The sequence below is a fragment of the Crocodylus porosus genome, unplaced genomic scaffold (genome assembly GCF_001723895.1).
Source record: "Crocodylus porosus isolate Cpor-Errol unplaced genomic scaffold, CroPor_comp1, whole genome shotgun sequence".
Lineage (NCBI taxonomy): Eukaryota > Metazoa > Chordata > Crocodylia > Crocodylidae > Crocodylus > Crocodylus porosus.
In genome coordinates, this window is record NW_017728886.1 from 257,641,521 (window position 1) to 257,664,740 (window position 23,220).

General features: G+C 45.5%; 1 protein-coding gene and 1 long non-coding RNA gene across 2 annotated transcripts in view; both read right to left on the bottom strand.

Annotated features, from left to right (window-relative positions):
• Positions 1–335: 335 nt before the first annotated feature.
• Positions 336–23,220, bottom strand: part of HHLA1 (HERV-H LTR-associating 1) — a 32,389-nt gene continuing 9,504 nt past the window's right edge. The window contains exons 8-13 of the mRNA XM_019547151.1: positions 21,920–22,017; positions 9,066–9,117; positions 4,868–5,017; positions 3,803–3,956; positions 801–883; positions 336–424 (exon numbers count right to left, since the gene is read on the bottom strand). Coding sequence (XP_019402696.1) covers positions 381–424; positions 801–883; positions 3,803–3,956; positions 4,868–5,017; positions 9,066–9,117; positions 21,920–22,017 — 581 coding nt within the window. The 3' untranslated portion in view covers positions 336–380. The remainder of the gene's footprint in view (positions 425–800; positions 884–3,802; positions 3,957–4,867; positions 5,018–9,065; positions 9,118–21,919; positions 22,018–23,220) is intronic.
• Positions 12,832–13,652, bottom strand: LOC109306052. The gene is made up of 2 exons (XR_002099828.1): positions 13,182–13,652; positions 12,832–13,024 (listed from the first exon to the last, which is right to left on the bottom strand). It is a non-coding gene; the product is annotated as an uncharacterized LOC109306052 (long non-coding RNA).

A 23,220-nucleotide genomic window follows, 5' to 3' on the forward strand; every position in this document is an offset into this window, starting at 1 on the left:
TTAAATGTCTTTAAGATTTTCTTTCAGGCTATTTTATATTTATTTGTTGTTATAACCTCTTTAATGCATCTTTTAGACAAAACTAACAAAAACCTGCTTGCATGCATTAATGGACTTTATGAATATCTTTTATGAAGTACAGTTGGAAATCCTTTAAAAATATGTGATTACGATTAAATTCATTGCTAAAATTTCACTTGTTTATATACATCATTTATACAATGCCTTGGAGGGAAATAATCACTAGAGAGCATCAGATTAACATCTTATCTTGATGCAAATATTTGTAAATAACCCATCGTCACTGGCTTTGTTTTATATTGGGAAATGGAGAAAGTCTCCTAAAGCTCTTCTTATTTGCAGTACATTTCCTCAGTGCTTTAGATAGATTTACAGATGTTTGCAAGGCATTTTTGCTTTAACGCTGGAAGAACAAAGGAAAAGTACACTCAGAATATACTTCACATGCAAAATTTTAAAAGTATCTCTTAAGTTTAATTAGAGCTTTTTTATTTCTTAAAAGAACCACATCAGGTGAGATAGCTATTGGCAAAAAACTCCTAATTATGCTCTAGAGATTAAAGCATCTTGTTAATGATCTTTACATTGTTTAAATCATCTTTAAATCACCTGTACGTTTTATTGGGATTGATTTCAGCTACTGTCATTGGACACAACTCTGTGTGGTCAATGGAGCTACACTGATTTACACGAGATGACAATCTGGCTTATTCTGTTTTTAAACATTTGTCACACATGTTCAATAGATTACAGAAAATATAACTGGAAAGTTTACTTACTGTTTGAGTAAGCCATTCTTTTGACCCTTGCACAGATAAAAGTGGCATTTTTCAAGAACCAGGAATAGTATTCAATACAGTACCTAAGGAGGTAGTCAAAATTAGGGGAATCATATCCTTCCATTTACTGTAAATTTATATAGACACTTTATCCTGGTAATGTTTTAGTTCAGATACACAAAATGCATTTCGTGGAAATCAAGATTGAATTCTGATCTCTTTCTTATCACTGCGCATCTGAATTAATGATACAGAATTCCCAGGTTCTCTTGCTTAATTCCCTGGTTAGAAGTGGTGAAGGACAGATCAGATATTGCCCCATGACACATTTATCCATTTGGACATTTGGAGCCCAATCCACAGTTTTGAGAAGGGAAAACTCCCATTAACTGCAGTGGGAGTTTTGCCTGTGGGAAGACTGTCTATTTTAATCTGAGATCAAACACTTCTTGTAATGTCTGTTCTTTCTAAATTATAACCACACCTAGCCAGTGGTGACTGGACTGGGCCTGCTGTATGCATTCTTTTTTTAAAGGGGCAGACTTACATACATGCTAAATCCCACTGAGTCAAAAGATCTATGCATATTTACTTCCGGTGCAGATCTGTCCCATAATGAACCAGTCTGTAACTAGTCATATTAGAAGAGTGTTATCCAGTGAAACGTATAAAGTCATCAACATCAGACCAGTTTGGGAGCAAGGACTGACCTAAAGCTCACCAAACTCAATGCAAAGTTTTCTTGTAATTTCTATGGGCTTTAGATCAAACAAATGCTGAATTGAATATAATATATTTAGTACTAATTTCTAAATGCTATTTCTTCTTTTCTTCACTCTCATTCCTGGTGCCTGTGTGAGGAAGTTACCAATTTAGTTGTTTCAGTATAGCATTTCCTCTCAAATAATGATGTTCTCTTATCTTAAGCAATTATGGTGCTTATTCCAATACCTGTTTTAGGAACAGTGATTAATATAAGTCAATCAGGGCAAGAACATCCTATTCACATGGACCCATCAATAGCTCTAGATGTATTTAAGCAGTTGGGTATTGAGAGAACAGTGCTTAATGTAGTTGTAACTCTGGAGTTATTGAGGTGTCAGTTTAACTCTTACACATAGGACGGTGCTGAATGTGTTTGAAAACTTCATCCATAAAGTCCACCTAAAAGAGCGGTTTTCAAAGGAACGTGATGGCTCAGGAAAAACCCCAAGCTAGCACTTCAACAATGCTGAAATGCAAATGACATAAGCAAAAGTCCTGCGAGTTGTATGTCTATCTCAAAGGTGAGGAACAGACATTAAACATAAACTGGTTTAAGTGATCAGACACTGGTTTAAACGTGTAAGAAACCAGATGTTCAGTGCGCACAAACCAGTTTGAAAATGGCTGAAACCGGTTGGAGATAAACCTGGTTGAGTGTAGTATCAGACTTCACCAATTTGGATCAAACCAGTTTATGCAATGTCTGTCCCAGACCCATTGCTGGTTTAAGTTAAATTGGACTCCCCCATCTTCCTGGCATGCTCTCTGGGCTGGGCGGGGTTCTCTGCTCCACAACAGGTGGGACGCCTCCCCTCTGCTCCCTGGCTGCGGCTCCAGCAGAGATTGCAGCCATCTGCCTGGCTTGCCCCTGCTCCCCCCATGCCCTTCCCACTCCCTGCTAAGCAGGAATTGCCCCCTCTCCTCTGCCTTACACAGACACCTCTCAGCATTAGCTAGCAGACCACATCCTGGCTACGGTTTGTGCTGTGGCAGATGGGACAAAAGCAGAATCAAGAGGTAGCTGGTAATGTCCCTGTTTTCTTAATGGGGTGATAAACATTGAATTAGGGGTGATAGACACTGTGTTATCATTTCCCTGCTGGGCTGGCTGGGAGTGGGGGAACCCTCCCTAATCAGAGCCTGGCCAAGCCCCCCCTTAGCTCAGCACTATAGAAGGGAAGGGAGGGCTACTCTAGCGCCCCCGGCTTCTAGCCTGAGCCACTGCAGGCATATGCCTGCATTTCTGGGATATCTGTGGGGATACAAACTGGTTTAGCCTGCAAAGATTGAATCAATTCAGGCTTTTTGAATATCTGTCCCTATCCAAAAAGACCAAAAATCTTTACATTTTCCTGTATTTGTGAGTTAGTTACTAGGTTTTGTAAGCAAATAAACTTGTAAGGTGATCAAACTGAAAAGGTATGAGCTGAATAGGATAGTTTCTTTAGCAACATTTTCAGCTGCATTTATACACTGGTGTTGCTGAGGTGTTAAAGTGCTACAAAGCACTTTCATCTTTTTGTGCCTACTCTCTTCCTTGGGCCTAGAGAGGATAAAGGGGGTGAAACCTGCCCAGGATCAAAGAAGTAGAGATAGGTGGGCATTCTGCCAAACTGGAATGTGGACTCTTATAATGAACAAAACAGACCTGCCAGGAGAACCCTGCCCCAGTGAAATAGTCTGCTTCAATAAGTGCCTTTACCTCAATGACCCTGAGAAACATGCCTTCTTCTCAGACTTAAAGATACCCAATGGTCAAAGTGGATCCTAGACTAAAAATAATGCTTCCCTAAAACAAATCCTACCCACATACTTGATTGTGAGGTTCTATGGAGCCAAACATACAGGGCGCGTCTACACGTGCACATTTACTGCTCAGTAATTTAGGTTACTGTGCAAAAATTACTGGGTAATACATCTACATGTGCATACCCGTACTGCACAGTAACTATGGTGACTTATGCTAGCAATCTTTTGGGGTATCACATTTATGCCAGATTAGTTACTGTGAAATATACAGTTGCACGTGTGTAGATGGCTTACTGAGCAGTAACACTGTGTGTGTGGACTGACTTGGGACCAACTTTAGTCCCAAGTCAGTCCACACACAGCGTTACTGTCCTTTAATGGCTGCACATGTAGACACCGCTTACTGAGCAGTATATTACCATCATTTGAAAGAGCACCAGAGGATGTGTCAAGTGGGTAAAGAATGTTGAAACCAATGAAAGATTTACCTCATGGATTCTTGCCTTGGATATCTTCTTTGACTAACACAGAGGCACTGCTGAAAAAATCTACACAGCTCCATCACACAAGGATTTATCTTTTGTACCAAAACGGTAACAGGAGGGGAGGTCACTGGTGATGCTTTAAGGGTCTGTGGACATCCTAGAAAAGATATAACTGAACTAATGCAAGTACTTGCCTGGAAGAAAACCTTTCTTTTGACATAGTTAGGCAACAGGAAAGATGGTCACTGACAAGTTGATTACAATAAATGGCATAGATACATGTCTGTAAAACAGAAAGCTGCAGTGGAGAGGGGGTGGAGAAACAAAACACAAGTCGGGGGGGTGAAGTTTGTATGAGATCAAAGTTCAAAACAGGGAGTATAGCATTCAGACCATTACTGTTGTTGTTTAAATCGGCACTACATTTATTTAGCACAACCCTAAGGAATACTCTTAGAGATCTTACTTGGTTGCACATAGCATCATCAATAAGTGTATTTTAAGATTTAGTACTGCTTTACTGTAACAGACTAAGATAGGGATTTTTTGACATTTGGACACTTGAGTCTTATTCTTTTTTAATGGGCATTAAGTATCCTAGCAGTTTTGGAAACCTCTTTCCAAATCCTGATACTGTTGGCAGATCAGTGATAGCAATACATTCTTGACAGTATTTCAGCGGATATGAGTGCACCCACCGTCCAGTTCTTAACCAACCTTTTCCCCTGAAGTCACAAATACCAGGAGGCTGATTATAGAGCGGAAAGGGGCCATCTCCATCCTCTCTGTCATCAACCTCCTGGTATTTGAAGACTGTTATCAAATGCCCTCTCAGCCTTCTCTTCTCTAGACTAAATAACCCTCGCTCTTTCAGCCTTTTCTCATAAGTCTGGTCTCCAAGGCCCCTGATCATTTTTGTTTGCCTGAGCTAACACTATGCAAACTGTCCAAGTCCTTCTTAAAATATGAGGCCCAAAACTGGACACAGGACTCCAGGGGACACCCTGCCAGCGCTGAATAGAGTGGATTAGATTTAACCAGGCACCTCGGTGCATGCTCAGAACTGACCTGGTCTTGAAGAAGCTGAAGAGCTTGGCACGTAGCCCATGGCTAAGCCTAGGACAAGCCAAACGGTCCTCTGCTTAAGCTTAAGCTCTGTTAGGTCCTCTACGTAAGCTCCCTGAGTGGCCCAATCCACCAGGCATTCCCAGAGCCTACCTAAAAACGTGTGGGATGGGGAGATCCATAGAGTACCTACATCGGGGTTGGTGTCAATCTCCAGCTTTGTATAACTGCCTAGTGGTTAGAGCACTCTTCCAAAAAGTGGAAGCCCCAGGTCCAATTCCTTTCTGACCCAGGTGGAGTTCAAGCCCCTGCCCCAGGGGAGTGCTCTAGCAGCCAGGTTAAACACTGGGCGGTTGGAGCCACCTTCCACCCTCCTCCTGAAGCTGTATCACTGTGCAGAGAAGCATCCAGGATTCAAAGAGACCAAAGAAGAGAGCGCAGGACTCTGTAGCCCAGCAGTATAGGCACTCACCTTGAAGGAAGGGGCCCTGACTTCTGGTCCCTGCTGCTAGGCCTGTTTCTGTATTTTATTTGATGACTATGGATATTTAATTCTTAGGCACTTTATACAATGTGGCAGTTTCTACTCTACAGGCCTAACTTTCAGTTACTAAGTCCTTTATTAGACCTTGCACTGAGTTAGATTTCATAAATTTCATAGACATCAGGGCTGGAAGAGACTTTGGAAGATCATCGAGTCCAGTCCCCTGCCTCAGGGGCAGGAATTCAGCTGGGATCATAGGATCCCAGCAAGATAGACATCCAAATGTCTCTTAAAGGCATTCAAGGTAGGTGCTTGAACTAGATAAAAGACAGCAGTTGCAAACCACCTCTGTGTTCAGAGAAAGCCCCCTGGAGACAGCTCCACGTGCAAGATAGGTACGGGAGCACTGTTTTGGGGGACCAAGGGGTGAGATAGACACAGAGCTGCTCAGCCCTGCCAAGACTGAGATGCTTCAAAGTAGGAGCAGACTTAGTATGTGCTTAGGGAATTTTAGTGTCAAAAACTTCAGTGCTTATAGACAAACTTAGGCCACTGGGCTGTAATTATAAGGGTCTCAAGTTTAGACACAGCTGCCTTGCTTGTAAGGCATCTCCTGAGAGGTGCCTACAGAGACAGTTAGGCCTAAATCCACCTAAATCTATTTTAAGGATCTAGTGCTTTCCTCAATAAATGTTGAAAATATCCTACCAATAAAATAATTCCCATGAGACAACAGAATTGAGGGGGATTTGCTTGGTGACCGTTAGACAAAGAACAAAGGCTCATAATTTTTCTTTTACAAAGAGCAGCAGTTCGGAAGCAATTCATATAGTTTGTATGTATACACAAAACTGTGTCCATAGTCTGTTTAGCCTGCACACCCAGTCAGGATTTTGGCTGCCTAAAGTGAAGGTCACATATTATGGCACGAGCGTTCCTTTAGTTTGCAGATTCCTAGTATACAGTCTTTGCAGCTTTTGTGAAACAGTTCATACTTTTGGCCCTGGATGATATCCTGCACCTCTGATATTCCTTTTATCACAAAATAGTGCCCATAAATAAATGGCATTTTAATCGAGTCTGTCCTTCCCTCTTATTCAAGGTCCACGTGTTTGGTCTTTGCTTCAAAGCCATTTTCCCATCCATACCTGGGTGAGCTTGGATAGTAGGAAACTTTCATCCCTTTATTTTAATCTTCACTCTCATGTTTTAACTGATATTTTTGGATCATTTGAGATGAGTGAGAAAATTTCTGATGTAGCAGCTACCTAAGTAACGTTCTGTGATAACAAGAGTAAATGTGGACATGCACGCTTCAGATGAATTCCACAATAGACAGTTTGCATTGCAAAATGGTTGGAAAGGTCCTAGCATTAACCCATGAGGCTGAGAGGCTAAAACTTGTGACTTTATAGGTCATCCTAACTTTGTGGTAATTACAGCAAAATATTTTCAACCAACGTGATCTTCATGCTGAGGCAGTGGACAATTTACCCTACAGATATGTCCTGTTGTCTGCGGGTAACTTTAAATTAAAAGGAGCTTTGTGGGACATTTTTGGGGGTCTGGATACTGTATGATCAGTCTTTTTTGTAACTATTACTATATCTATGAACTTATTTCTTCGCACACTGAGTTTTTTTAAGGCCAGTCTCTTAATCATTTCTGTATATGGATGGAGAGGCTCAGACTTCTCATTAAAAAGAATCTAGCCAGATATTTGATAATAGAATGACTGAGATTGGGAATCAGATATGGCCTGACCATCTTCTCTGCCCCTTGCTGACAGAAGGAAATGGAGGTAACCATGCTGTTCTGTGTGCACTGCACAACTAATTATCTTTCACTAAGTGTTGCTGATGAAGGAATAAGTAGGGGGCAGGTGGTTAGCTTACAAAAGGCGAATTGCTGCAGTGCCAACAGTTCACATTGAGCCTGTTAATCTTTGATGCTCTAAAAACTCATGTTGTCCCATCTCCTGCTCTTTTGGTACCAACTGTTCCCTTATGTCAGGCAAAGAAAGGCTCTAATCTTCTCCATGTGGAAGCTCACGAATAAAAATCATTGCAGCCAGCCCAAGTAGGAGAAGAAGGTCACTCTTGTGTTTCACAGCTGCTCTTTGCTCTGCGTGCCTGGGAAGTATTTCCAGAATGAAAGCCAGCAGAATCAGCCCTGTATCTTTGTACACATCAAGTCTCTTCTGCACTATTGTCCTGGATTCTGCCCAGCAGGAACAGCGGAGCCCAGCTTCGAAGAGACAGACATTTTCCTTTAAGTGAGCACAACTGACTATGTCTGCATTAAGAAAAACGTGGGCAGCAAAGCTATATGGCAGTCACAGAGAGAGAGCGGTGGTTTGGATAACAATTCTGTCAATTTTGTGCGTATTTACAGCCAAAAAATGTACAACTGATAAACACATTCTTTACACATGGGTCACATCCCTCAACCTTGAAATGAAGCATACTGTCTCTGGATAGAATTGCAGAGGGTTGTGGCATAAGCAAGACAACATAATGCAAGCTGGAAGTTGACAAAAATACTAGCATTTACATATGTATTTATAGCACAACATACCTGGGGATTTTTAACGATTACAGCCCAAATAGGACCAGAAAATGCTCACAATCATTTGTAGACAGAAATGCTACATAATGTACATAAAGTGTGTGTGTGTGTGTGTGTGTGTGTGTGTAGCATTAATGTACATAAAGTGTACATTAGCATTGTAGCATTAATGTACATAAAGTGTGTGTGTGTGTGTGTGTGTGTGTGTGCGTGCACGCATGTGACAGAGGGAGAGGGAGGGAGTGCAAGGGGACCCATGCATGTTCCCCTCTGTCGTGCAGCCTCATGTAATTAGAATTTCGCACACGCTATCCCATGGGCTGGGATCATTCTTCTCTGAGTGTGTCTACATGAGACACTTTACTGCACATTAGCCTAATCTAATGCATGGTAAAACATCACCATCTACAGACGGCATTTGCTGCACATTGGATCAGTCTAACGTGCCATTTGCTAGTACCAATACCTACAGGTACTAGGAAAAAAACTAATGCATCGAAGTGCACATGTAGATGCTGACAGGGGGTGGGAGCTGCCTTTAGCTCTGGGGGCAGCTCCCAGCTGCATGGAGCTGGGGATCACAGCCTGATTTGGGGCAATGCTCCATGGCTGAGCAGCAGCACTGTCCTGATCTCTCCCCAGACTTTGCTTGCAGACAGTGGAGAAAGCCAGGATGAATTTACTTGATCAGTTTGTTATCAAGAAAAGTAAGGAGGCGTCCACCCACTCAGCAGCCTTGGTCCCTGCTCCAGTGTCTGGGGCTGGCTCTTTGATGAGTGCCATCCACTGCATCTTGGGGTTGCTCTGCCCAAGGCACTCTGCCAGAGGGAAGGCAGCTATGAGCCAGGATACTTCAGCCTAAACCCCATGGCACGCCACAGCACAGCACCCCCAGATGCCCCATCTTCCTCTGCATGGGAGGAGAAGCAGGTCCTCCTGGTCCTGGCACTGCTGAGCTTCCACCTCTCATTGGCACTGGGCAAGAGCCAGAGCATGGGCTGGGGGATCCCAGCTCTTCTCAACTCTCCTCCTGGCCAAGTGCCTTGGCAGGCAGAGCAACCCCAAGGCACAGAGGATGGTGCTCGCTGAGAACTGGCCCCAGACACCAGAGCAAGGCCCAATGCTGCTGAGCAGGCAGTACCTCCTTACTTTTCTTGATGACAGACTGATCCAGAAAGTTCATCCCGGCCTCCTCAACCCCCTGCAAGCAAAACAAGGAGAGAATCAGGACATTGCTGCCGCTTGGCTATGGAGCACTGCTGAACCAGGCTGCAATTCTGAGCTGTGCATGGCTGGGACCTGTCCCCAGAGCTGGGGATAGCTCCTTCCACCCTCCCCTGTACCCCCTGTCAGCCCAGGCCTGGCACCTGGGGAGCCTGGAGTTCCCCCTGGCTGCTTTAGATGGGCAGAGCAGGACAGGGCTGCTCCTGTCAGGCTGAGTTTGCTTTCGACATGGGTGCATGTGTACATGTGCACCTGGGAGCACTTTAATGACCCTGAATGATCTGCGCAGAAAATTCAGATACATTAATTGCACATGTAGATGCACCCTCTCTCCTTTGGTATGTGTAGATGTGCCCTCTCTCTCCCTCTGGTACTCTTCCCCCTGGCTGGAGCCTTGCAGAAGACTCTCTGGGAGATAGCAAGGGTCTTTGTGGAAGATTACAAAGGAAGAACAGATTGCAGAAGCTGGCTGGGAGAGAATGGGCCAGGATCATACTGTTCAGTCCCCTCTCCCTCCCATCCCAAAAACATTACTCTGAGACTGTAACAGTGGCCTAAACTGTGTTACATTTCCAATGCAGTGGTGGGAGAGGACTGCTATATAGTACTATGGCCCAGGAAGTCTTAGGAAAGCTTCAGAGAGCAGGGAGACAATGCTGGAAGATTGAATCCAATATGGCAGACATGGACCCTAATTGCCATGGATATGGAGGGTTGAAGGTGGACCATTTTGTGGGAGGTCATACCCTGCTTCCTTTCTGGGAATTATTTGGAGCAGCCTAGGAGGGGCTCCACGCAGACGGTATAACAGAAGCAGTGATGTGGATGGAGCATCTGCTGGGGGCATAGTGACACTGCAAAAGACAATTATCTTCAAAGGGGTTGCTCTGGATTTACACTTGTATAGCCAAGGATCCTACCTTTTCTCTCTCTCTCTAAGCTTCCTTACATAATCCCCTGGGACAGGTTGATTGCATTTTCAGGGCCAAATGTCTTACATACTTTATGGGTTTGGTGATCTTATGTTATACGATAGGAGAGGTTATGAAGGTTAAACTTGGATTAATGAAGTTCTGTTGAAATACGCCTGAGTCGCCTAGTGCTGACATGAAGTTTAATATAAAATGGTATTCACGGGCAGAAGGAAAATCAAGTTGCTGTCAACTTGAAAGAATGGCTACAAAACTATTTCTACTCCTTTTGGAGTTTGCCAAGCTAGTAGTAAAAATAGAGCCTGTTGCATAAAGACAGACAGACAGTCTCAGCCTCCCAAACTCCCAGACTTTCCTGAGACCTGGAAAAACTTAGCATGTCCCGAGTGGGAGAAAACAATGTCGAAACCGAGATGCAACCACTAGCTCTCATAGGCAGTATTGTGTCAATAGAAACTTATTTATGGAAACCCTACTGCATTTCTGCATCCATTTTCTATAGATTAATCCAGCTGAAAATTAATTTAAGTCCCTGAAAATTTACCATAGATTGCTCTAATAAATTACCCTTTATGTCAATTACTGGTCATGACATAATGCTGGTTTTGAATTCTAACCCCCAAATGGAAATTGAAAGCAATGTTAAAGTTAGTGATTGATGATGTTTTGTAATACATATACAACATCAACCTGATGAGGCTCTCCAAGCCTGTTTCCAAGGTGGCCAAGTATTTTCTGTATTACGCAGATCGTAAGTAGTATGTGCATATGCAGAAGGACAAGGACAGTTGTGTAAAAGGGTGCAGCTGCCAAAATCTGTGCAAGTGCCCCAAAATGCTACTGACACAGCTAACTCTGTATAAGTGCTGCTTACCTACCCACAGGGAGGTTAGATTAGTGTCAGAGTACTTCAATATTTGCCTGCACTCCATCCCCAAAAGCAGGAGTGGGCAAAATATGGCCTGCGGGCCAGATCCAGGCTGCCAACAGATTTGATCCAGCCCACGGGTAGATGGCTGCCAACTAATCTGGCCCACGGGTGGCTGGTGGCTCCAGCCACTGCGTGGTGCTGGGACGGTGAGTGGGCCTGCTTCCACCCAGCAGCATTAGGCTGCGGACCTGGGCAGGGCTTCTAGCACAGCAGGTGGGCAGCAGCATCGGTTGTGGATGCTGCGGGTAGGTTCAGGAGTCCGGATGCAGAATCTGCCAGCAGTCACAACTGACGCCACTGCCTACCTGGTGCAGCAACAGCTCCTGCCTGGGTCCACACCTGATGCCAGTGGCATCAGGGCTTCAGGCGTGAGCTTCCCCCATGCTGGGAGGGCAGTGGTGTCAGCTATGGATGCCACTGGCAGGTTTTGCCTCTGGACAGCGGAGGAGACATAGACAGAGATAGAGGCAAGGGAGAGACGGAGACAGAGGGAAGGGGCGAGACAGAGGGTTCTCCTGTGGCTCCTCTGGCTGTGCCTGCCTCTCGCCAGGCAAGGGAGCCATGGGAGAAGTCCCCATGCCCTGCCCAGCCCCAGCCTAGTCCCAGCACTAAAAAAAAAAAAAGCCCCATACTCACTGATAGCAGGAGCGGCGATTAGTTCTCATGGCAGAGCCTCCCTTGCACAGTGTAGGGCAGTGGGGGGCAGCAGGAATCACCGCCCCCCACCTGCTTGGCACCTGTGTGGCAGGTAACCCCGTGGCACGGATGCAGCACATCTCAGCAGGGTGCCGCGTGCTGCCTGGGAGCTGGGGTCGCTGGGGCTGAGCGCTGCCAGGCTCTGCCGAGCTGTGCTGCACCCGCTCGATGCAACAGCTGCGGGGCGGGTGCCAGGCGGGGGGGGGCGGGGATCCCTGCTGCTCCCTGCTGCCCCACGCTGCATGGGGCACTCTGCCACGAGTGCCCAGAGGCCCCAATCACCGCTCCTGCAGCCGGTGCATGGCGCCCTGCTGAGCCGCGCTGCACCTGCACCATGGGCCAGCTGCCACGTGGGTGCCAGGCATGGGGGGTGATCCCCACTGCCCCACACTGTACAGTGGGGGGTCTGCCATGAGCACCCAGAGACCCCAATCACTGCTTCCAGAGCCGGTGAGTGAGGGGCTTTTATTTATTTTTTAAGTGCTGGGAGGCTGGGCTGGAGGGGACAGAGCTGGGCAGAGCAACCATGGGGGCTTCTCCCACAGCTCCACCAGCTGTTCCTGCCTCTGCCCCAGCAGTGGGAGGTCTGGGGGCTCTGCTTTCCTGCCTTTGCCCAGCTGGCACAGGAAGGAAGGCATCAGGGCATAGCCCCTGCTCCCAGCACTGCCGCGCCCGCATCCTGTACCCCTTTGCTCCCCTCCCTGAGTAACATGCCCCCCCGTCCCAGCTGAGCATCTTTTCCCAGCCCCGGCCCCAATCACTGCCTGCCCCATGCTCTTAGGGGGGACGTGGCCCTGTCTTATCACATGCCAATATTCACAACTTTGCACAGGACAGGGTTGTTGGAATTAGTAGGTTGAGATTTCAGATAAAGGTCTCTGGAGCACTACGGATCCCTAACAACATCTCATGAGATGCCAGTAAAGTACCTAGCCAGGCCAAATCTCTCTACTTGCATTAGCTGGGAAAGAAGCATTTAGCCAGCTCCAGTCTGAGCTTCTAAAGAAAACCAGACTTCACCGAGAGGCCCAAGTCCCGATCTCAAGCATCAATGGGTTTGCACAGAGAAAAAAACCTATACGTTTCGTGCCTTGCACCCCGAACACTGCAAGTCCAATAAGAGGCAAAGAACTTTCACTCCGGTTGCCTTTATTTAGGCCCAGCACGAGCCTGAGCTGAACCAAACAAGACAGAATAGACAACTACCAGGTCATCACAGTTTGTTACCAAATCATTTCTTGGCAGAGAAGTACTGTAGCACACTCCTCAGGTCTCCATCCAGGCATGAGCCTCTGATTCTTCCTAGACTCATCACATCCCACCACCTTAAATACAAAGAAACCAAAATTAATCTCTTGGGTTATGTTTAGCTTAATTTCCAATGGCAAACAGTATGTGCTATAAGGAATACCGCACATTCTCTGCATATATTTAAGAGAAAGAAAAACGAGAGAGAACGAGGCAAGATAATTGGCTGCCTACCTTCCTTGATTTGTGTTTTGAAGGGCGCCCATATCCAGCAGCTCTCCCCTGATGCCAGGCAGTCAATCAGTCTGTTCTTTGTGGGTCTGTCTCACTAGAGCCTCCGGGTGCAGATTTCCAAGTGCCCCAGGCAGTAATGTGCTGTCCTTTCTTTTTGTCATTGTCTGCTTTGCTTCAGATTGTCTGTTGGTTTGGTTTTTATGCCTAATTGCTGCTGACAATCTGGTTCCACGGCTTCTCGTGGCTGACATTTTCAATTCCAAGCTATAAATAGGCATAGTTTGCGGAAAGAATTCACATCCATCTGACAAAGACACGCCAGCTAGCTCTATCTTCTGGTCTAATACTTTAAGGTTTTTTTGGAAAAAAATGTTAATGTTCTCATTTAAAAAAAAAAAAATAGGGATTAAAAGTGTATTGACAAAGTCACAGCAAAGTGTGAAGAATGGCTAAGAGTGCAGAACACGGGTCATAATCCCAAACAGACTCATCGAGGCATGCTTGGAGATAACATGATTGTTCCTGCTCAAAGCCAGCTGGAGAGCAGCACTGGGAAGCTGTGCCAGGCATATGCATGCATGCACACACAGATAAGGACTTGTGAATTGACAGCAGGCAGGCAGAAGTTAGTATCGGTTGCTATAATTATGCTCAAGAGATTTCTTCAATTAAAAATGCCATTGTGCTTGGGGTGAGCTGGACAAGCAGATCTGAGCCAGAGTCTCATGTCTATGTCCTAGAAGCTGTCCCTGGGCAAAGAATTCATGGACTGCTTTAAAACAACTACCCCAAATATACTTGTGTGTGCACTGAGCATGCTGCTTTGGAGATACTTTCATACCAAAGTCAATCTGCCAATCTTCTCTCATGAAATCTTCTCTCCTCTAGCACAAAAAGGCCACAAAGAAGTAGGGTTTTCACTCGGGTGGGGGGAGGAAAGACTGCTAGCGACACTGTTGGTTTTTCATATTGCTTTCCCAGCTTTGACCCAGAAGTTATCACAGAAGGTCTTCTTTTATTCAGAGTCATTAGAAGCCTGTTTCCAACTACTGTGACTTTCTTTAACAAGGTCGAAAAATTGTGGCTTTCCCCATTGGTTTCATACTAAACTGTCAGAAGTCATGATATCCTAGGACATGCACCAGACACGGTATTTCTTTCTACTAAATGACAGACATTGAGTCCTCCTGACACAATGACCCTTTACCCTGCTTGTGACCCTGTGGATCCTAGTAAAGAGCACTGGATACCAATGAGAGGAGTGCTTTGGGGAAGGGGAGAAGTATCAGGATCCCCTTCATCGTCTTCCATTCAGAGCTCCCTATTAATCTGGAAACCTCAGACCGCAGCCTGCCAAGGTCATAGGACTCAAGCCCACAGGACTAGAGAAAGCAGACCAGGAACTGCACAAGGACTAGTGCTGGGCTTCAGCACAAGTTAACCAAGTCACAGAGACCGCATCTTAAAATCCTTTTCAGGCTGATCCCAGAACTCCAAGCAGGCCTAAGACCTGCTACCACTCTAGCAGGTTTGTGTGCAAGGTGAGTGTGCCCGGAGGCTCCCGCCTTGAAATCAGCCCCCAGCTTGAGCCCTCCTGAACTCCTGGCGACGCTCCAGTTTGTTCTTCCAGCTCAGAAAGAGCTGAGATCATCACTCAGGGCATTGCTGCGAGTAAGTCACCTTGCACACTCTTCTGCTATGAGATCAGCCCAGGCAAGATCCTCATCAAGACCTGTCCTTTGACATCAGTCCAAGGTGCTGAGCATGAACTCATTGCATCCTCGCATCAACTAAGTGAGATAGACGTGCTTAGTTCCTGAGGACCATACGGGAGCTTGGGGTTGTACAAGCACGGATTAGTAGACGCCTCAGGCTTTCCTGAAGCATTGACAACTGTAGGCCTGATTGATAGCAAGAACTGCTTACTCACGCTTACAGTGGAGAACAGCAGTACAGATTCAACACATGGTTAATTGTTAGGGCTGGTACCAGCTGGTTTAGAATAAGCCTGTCCAAGGGATGGCCCATGAGTTGCATGCAGCCAGCAAAGGGTTCAGTTGTGGCCTGCATTGCTGCAGGAGCTGCTGTGTTGACGTGGCTCCAGGACCCGGGGGGCGAACTTGGCTGTCTGTTCACCCCCTCCCCACCCTCTTACCTCCTGCCAAATTTGAGGTCTTCTGTCACGGCTGGCAACTCAAACCAGCTGCAGCAGACATGGGATGGGAGGGATGGGGATTCACCTCCTGGGATCTGGAGCTGCACCAGCACGGCAGGCCAGCAACTGCACTGAGAAGCCAGCACCCTGCTGCTGGAGGTGAGGCTCCTGGCCCATGGGTCCAAATAAACTGGAGAGCGTAAAATAATAAGATAACAGTACAAGAAGCGCAGTGCTCTCAGAAAAGGAAGTAATGGGGACAGGCACACTGAGCACAAGATGGTGCCATGCTGGTCAAAAATGCTTTAGGATGGCTAACAGGCACAACATACAGGACAGGCCAAGATGTCCATGGAATATAACACACAGTTTCATTTAGGCAAAGTGTTTTGCTCAGTAACATGGGCTGAGCTGTGCTAAAGAAGAGCTGGGAAAATTGGGATCTTGTGTAAGGCCTAGGGGATATGACATGGGAGGTAGGCTTATACCATTATCACAAGCACAAGGAGGTTCTCTGTGGTTCTGTCTACACATGAGCTTTACTGACCAGCAGACTAATTTGCTGTGCAGTAGAGTGTCACTGTCTACAGAGGTGCAGCAATTAGGCTGGAGTAATCTAATTTACTGAGCTGTCAGATAGTCCCATCAGACGCAAATACTATCCGATGGCAAAGTAAATTACTGCAGTTAAACTGACATGTAGACAGTGATGTCTGGATTAGTTTACTCTGATGCAAATTGCACTGTAGTTTATTCAGTTGCATTAATTGCATGTGTAGATGTGCCCTGTAGGTATTAAATTGAGCTAATTTAGCTCAGTTTTTGTCAGTAGGTCCAGCCTGGGGTCATTCTTGCCCCCCCCGAGGTCTTCAGGGGATGCACAATCTGCAGCAGCACAAGCAGCATCCTGACACAGCATGAGCGCGGACCACACAAAGGGAGGGACAGTATTTGCTGTGTTCGCAAAGCTGTTCTCCCTTGCTGTTCTTACAAGAAAATAGAGCGAATTAGCAGGGCACCTCACACAGGCTTCTGCACCAACCTCATTCAGTGGCTTTTACTTCACAATACTTCCAAACTTCTGTTATTTCAAGGGGCATTCGGTCAAGTTAAACACACCAGAGATCAGGCCGTGCCCCTGGATGATGACATCTGGAACCCACTAAGGAACCATGCTTATAAGCTGGAGGAAGTGCTGGAGATTGGCTATGGGGAAGGGGGATGCTGCTATTTCCTGCAGATTAGGGCAGGGGAAGTTCTGCCCTTCCAATGAGGACTAAACTTTAAGGGCTAGGGAGAACTAGCTGCCTATCCAACCACCACCAGGGAATCAAAACAGAGGTGAAGTTTAAGAGCGAGGACAACTGGGGATCCAATTGTGATCCTTTATTGACAGGCAACATTGTCCAAAGGGGAACAGACACCTTGGAGCAGAGTCACAAAGAAGGCTCCCGTAGCTCCTGGCTCAGGAGCTGGTGACTGAAAAGCAGAGACAGATATGGACTAAAGCAGGGCAGGGAGACGCAGCTTCAGAAGTGCAAATCTTCATTAGGGAACTCCAATCACTGCGAATTAGCAGACACCCCAATTGAAAGTGTGCTTTATTTCTTGGGGGAACAGTTAACAATAGACTGTGCACTGTTCAGGGTGAATGAAGTGAAATAATTAAATGCTCACACTGTCCCTCCCGGCTTTTAGCTAATACAGTTCAGGGAGAGAGGAGATAGCACCCTGGAGGGTGAAGGAGTCAGGAATGATTGGGGGATGTGCGGGTCATAACGAGTACTAGCAACACCAGAAAGCATAGAAAGGAGAGGAAGGCACAGTACCAGAGGGGGCTGGAGGGTGGGCAGGCGCCCAGCTGGTTCGAGGAAGCGGGAGATGGAGGTGGGGAGGAGAGGTAGATCTCCTGCTGGTCTGCAGCCTGACAGCTGTATTGCCTGATGGGCAGATGATCAGCATGAACGAAGTTGCATTAGTATGAATCATGTACAATATTTTGAGGTGTTTGACTTGAAATAGGCAGAAAATGGGGCATATGAAAAAAAAGGAGTCCCAAATCTATGAAGCACAGCTGAGAGCACCTGCCTCCCTTCCCCCTCACCCCAGGACCGGGCTGACGGCACGAGCAGGGAGGGGATCTGTCCTCGGCAGGTCCTAGGTCAGGGCGAGGGTGGAGTGAGCCCTTTGGGGAGGCTTCAGGCTGAAAGTCAAGGTGCAAGAATCAGGTATCATGAAAGGACTCAGCTCAATGTTAGCTCACAGAAAGGTGCTTTGTATGGGAAAGAAAAAAGTTTGACCGAGGCTCAGATTTTAAAGCTGCCTGTAACATTTGGATCTCCGATTCTGATTGCCGTTAGTAGCAGATTAATCCTTTTAAATAAACATACAAAGTTAAATAAAAGATGATTACTTTTATTCCAGGTTATAGCTAGGGAAGTAATGGCCGCTCATAACTTTTGTTGAGAAAATCACCTTCAGGCTGATTACTCTCAGCTTCCATATGGTTTAACTCAGCTAGGAGACTCAAGTGGGACTTACTGGGCATGTCTACATGTTAATTAATGTGCTTTAGGTAATGCTCATTAAATCTAGTGCCTCCATTGTGAGCTACTAGAAACATATGCTTTCGCCTGTTTTAATGCACATTAGCTAAAGAGCATAGGAGCTTTCATGAGTTTTCATGCTCATTAAAATAGGCTAATGCGCATTAAAGTACACGGCTAAACACACCCACTAACTATATATTTTGGGGTCTAAATGTGGAACCAAAGGGGACAAACCCACACATACCCTGCAACTGAGTACAAAGCTTCAAGATCTGGTGTTCATTTTATTGTATTATTACTATTAAAACTTGTTTTCTTAATCTCATTTTCATTGTTTTACATTTCTTGTATGGCTAGTTTACAATACAGACAAGGATAAAAAACACAAGAGTTTATGAGGTCACCGGCTCAGCAGCGCAAGGCAGCTGGACTGACTGAAGGACCTGGCTCTTTCTGCGGTGAGGGAGCACGCTATAGTGACATGAGGGGTTCGGGAGGGCTCTGGCCGGCAGGGTTGGCATACAATGCACTTCCCGCCCCTCTCCCCCCCCCCGCCATGAACTTCAAGTAAGCAAAGGTCCAGATGTAAGGTTCACAACTTGGGTCTGTCTCTAAGATGGGCCTCATTAAACCCTGGATCCAAAAGCATCTTGGAACTTGGGAAACGTTTGACTCCAGACACACACGGTGGGAGGCAGAGGTAGAGCGGTGCCTGAAGAATGAGCTTTCTGCAGTGGAGCTGGATGTTAACTGAAGTGACTTGTGCCTTTAGGATTATTATGAGTTCAGGTTGGTATTTTGAGAGATGTGCCCTTATACCGATCTGTTACTGAAGCCGACCAGAAGTATGCTTAATGTGTAATGGCAACATATGGCCCACAGTTGCTTTTTCTTTTCTACTTCAGTGCTCACACTACCACTGAAGGCATACACGTGTCTTCCCATATAAGCATTTAATATGATGTATACGGATGTCCACACTTTGAACAATGTTTGTTTCTACACTTAAGCCAAACATTGGCAACCATCAGTTTAGATTTCCTGTATTGCTGACAGCCTGCTGTTTCCATAAACAAGTTTCTGGCTGCTCCCTGAATTATATCTCAGGCTTCAGTTCACCGGCGTGGCAAACTGAGGTTTCACTTTGGGACAGTCACAACTTGCTACTGAGATCCATACTGAGTCTACTTAGCAGCTGATGAAGTAGGATGTTGCTTATGAAAGCTCATGCTTCTCTGAACCAGCCTTTAAGGGTCACTCTGCCCTGCCTTCTGCCTTCTTCTAATTTGTAAATTTGGGTTAATGAGGATTGGGCCCAGATTTTCAATCACTCAGCAATGAAAATGAGAAGACTTTTAAAATGAGTCCCTTTCTGGCACCCAAATGGCCCCAGATTTTCAAAAGCACTTAGCATCCTGTTATGACTCCTATGGCCAGACCTACACACCCAGCCTGTGTTGAACATAGTGAGCTCTTCTGAATATATGGCCACTTGAATAGTGCCCATGTGAGAGCTGAGCTCTTCTCAAAATGACATGGACCTCCTTCATTGCTAAAGAAGCCTAGTCACATCCTAAAGTTTATGATGAGATTGGTAATCAGTCTTGATATTCTCTCCATAGATTTTATGAAATATTGACAATATCAGGGGTTGACTAATTAGTTTATTTTTACTAAAAGTATATGTAAAATATGATATATTCTTTTTGGCTAAAGGCAATTTTCAAATTCTTTCTGAAATTATCCCTTATTAAACTAAAACATACAACACGTATGACAGTGCTAGCAATATCTTTTTTACATTGGACTTCTTTGTCTGGCTTATGAACTAATATGATTGTCCCCTTCATATACTTAAGTGTGCAAAGATATGAAACATAAAAAGCACATAATCTCTGAGGTTATACTATATATTTTGCCTGCAAAAGGTTCAGGTACTTACTGGAAGCTGTATGCAGTTTGGGGAACACTTCAGGCTTGTAGACAGGGGTAGATAGTACGGGTGAAAGGAAATCTGTTTGTAAAGGGGATGAAGAGAGTATAACATGCCTTTTAATAGAAATGCATTGGAGGTTCATGAAAGCTGATCTTTTGAGATCAGAGCCCACATAAAAATACAGAGGTATGTTCGCATACACACATTAATATATGTGCTGATCTCAAGAGATCACTTGCTCATGCACACGCATACACCCCCAACTCAATTAATTCCTATATCATAAATGTGTCGGTCAGCATTTTGCACTAGGTGCCTCAAAGCAACCACACTCTTGAATAAGAAATACTTTTACCTGACTCTCTTCCTGCAGTCGCTGTGGTTATTTCTAGAGGTGCTGACTCTGTCCATATTCCAGCTATGGGGACAGAAACAAGCCCATTTTAGTATAATTTATGTTAATTATTTATCTGCACCCTGCCAAGAACCTGGTAGGTGCTTTGCAGGCAGATAAAAAGGACAGGTCCCTTCCCTAAAATACGTTGTCAGATTAGATAGCATTCAAAACATAGGAGATGGAGAAAGGGCAGGGGGGAGGAAGGGGCAATAGCAGCGTAACTGAAGGGTGAAAATAAATATGTGTGTTGTTATCCCTAGTTGACAAGTCCAGAGGTATTTGTAGACCCACAAAATACTGTATTCAGGAGTGGATGGGGGTAGGATGAAGAAGTGGGTGATGGTGCTGAGGCAGAAAGCTTGGGCATTAGAAATGGAGAACAGCAGAAAGGGGGTCACAATAGCTCGGTGGTTAGGGGTGTGTGAAGAAAGTAGGAGACTGGAGCAGGTGCCCTGGCTGGATAAACACCTTTAGGATAGTCTCCATTATTTGTGTAGCTCCCCCACAATAACAGCATCATCATCACCATCATTATCTACTCACTAGAGTATGGCTGAGGTTTTGGCATGCCTTGCTTTTGTTCTGCAGAGGTAGGGGATGCTGGTGAAGGTCCTCCCGATGCTAGAAAAACAGCGATTATAAAGATGTTTATCCAGATTAATGAGACAAGTGATAGAGTCATCGATTCTAGGGTTGGAAGGGACCTCAGTGGGTCCCTTCCGACCCACTTAACATGAGTGAGTTTAATTTAATTAATGAGTGAATCACCTGGATTTAACATGAGTGAATCACCTGGATTATTTATATCTACAGGTCCCTAATCATTAAAGAGCATGATCTGAACCTCTGGCCTGTACTCACTTGGTGCTGGCTGCATTTGAGATGACATAGGATAGCTTCTCCCAGGAGTCAGATACTGTCCTACAGTGCCATGTCCTTTGGAGACATCCAGCTGTGCCCACGACAGCATTTGCAAGGATGGAAATCTGGATCCTTTCAAACCAGCAGTCTTTGGCCATGTGGGAAATTTTGTGGGTAGGATTTCATCTCCTTTCAAAGGAACAGTATGTGCCCATGCAGGCATCCTTGTAGCTAGAGAATCATAAGGGATAAGGTGGGTTGTGTCCGCTGACCGGACTTTGTTCTATAATTTGACAGAAATACGACTGAGTAGCAAAACAGTCAGAAGGATGAAAATGTTTCACTCTAGGGGACAACAACACATGAGCACTCGGATATGATGGGGTCAATGTAGATGCCAAAGATAGGAAAAACAGGAAACAAACACATGAGCACTCGGATATGATGGGGTCAAATAGATGCCAAAGATAGGAAAAACAGGAAACAAAATGAGGGCTTCTGAGTGTGTTTTGAACATTTTCCATTCTGTCATGTGCCAGACTATTGTATTTTCTCAAGTACATGCCTTAAGACATTTCTTCTGCCAAAAATTATGATATAAAAAAAACCCCCTGGACCATGTGCCAACTTCCAGGGACCTTCTAAGCCCCAGTGATTGAGTGCATTATTAGATGGAGCTATATTTTTTCTCCAATTTACATATTTGTCTCTTTAAGGCAAGACTCTCTTCCACTACACATCTTGAACTGCTGCACGAACATAGTGCGCATGCAGCAAAGCACTAAATCCCTGCATTTCAATTAGTCTGCCAGTGACATGCATTAATTAGCTCTAGGATACTTGCGCACTTTTAAATGTCCACATCTCTTCTGCAGGTTCATCCATGGTCTTGCCAGTGTCTTGTAAGGTCATTAAACTGGGGAGAATGGAGTCTATATCTAAAAGTTATGAAAAGTTAGAGTTAGTTGTATTCATGGCCTGGTCAAGATTAAGAAACAAACAGATTTAGATCTGTTGCTCACATAAAAAAAAATGCAACCATCATTTTTTCTTATAAAAAGAAACCATACTAGAAGATATATGCATGGGTTTGGGTTTTGAACAGGAAAAATACAATTCCAAGCTTTCTTTATCCATGTGCTTTGAATGTTAACCTGCCAGGTAAAACTCCCATTGACTGCATGTCTAGTACCTGTCACACTCCAGGAAGTAAACCAAGTCAACAAGAGCAGCATAGGGTCAATAGATCAGGTTTAGCTCCACTTTGCTGTGAAGGCTGGGGAGCATACTGCCCCAAAATGTCCAGTACCTCTCTAGTGTTCTTATCCCTTATGTGAATAGTTGTAATAGTTTATTACTGCTGGAAGCTTGTGTAGTTGCACCTATAAATCAAAGGTGGAACTAGTCTTTGCTTTTGGTATTTAAGGGATGTGTCTACGTGACACATTGTACTATGCAATAGACGGGGGACAGGCAATTATTTTGGGCAGAAGGTCACTTACCGAGTTTTGGCAAGCTGTCGAGGGCCGCATGGGTAGCCCCGCCCCTTGACAGGTGCCCAACCCCCCTGGTTGCCATACTGGGACCAGAAGTCCCACGCCTAACTTCTGTCTTTTGTCACCAGAAGTCCCTCCTTTTGCCCCTGGAAGTACTCCTTTGGGGAAGAGGGTTTGCCATCTTAGGGGGGGAAAAAATCAAACACCCATAATAATATATTTTAATTTAATTTAAAAATATATTTTTGCCCTGATTTATGTGCATTTGTGCTGTATATGCTGATGTGATTGCATATGGGGGTTTGTGGGGATGTATGTGTGTGGGTATGGATGTGGGTATGGGAGCCATGTAGGAAAGCGGTGGGAGGGGGAAGTGAAAGTCAGCAGAAGTATGGGCCTGCACCAGTGTCCCAGGGCCAGCGCTGGTGGGGCCCAGACTGGGGCAGTAGGACCACAGGGTGCGGGTTGGCAGGGATCTGTGGAGGTGGGCTGCACCAGCAGGAAGAGCAGGGGGCTGGCCCAGGTCCATAGAGCCCCTGCCAGCTGGGACTGGCTTCCATGCACCTGCTCACTCCCAGTGCCCCTGCCCCAGCCCTGCGGTACAGGCAGGGGCCAGCACACAGCCTCGACCCCACATGCCCCACG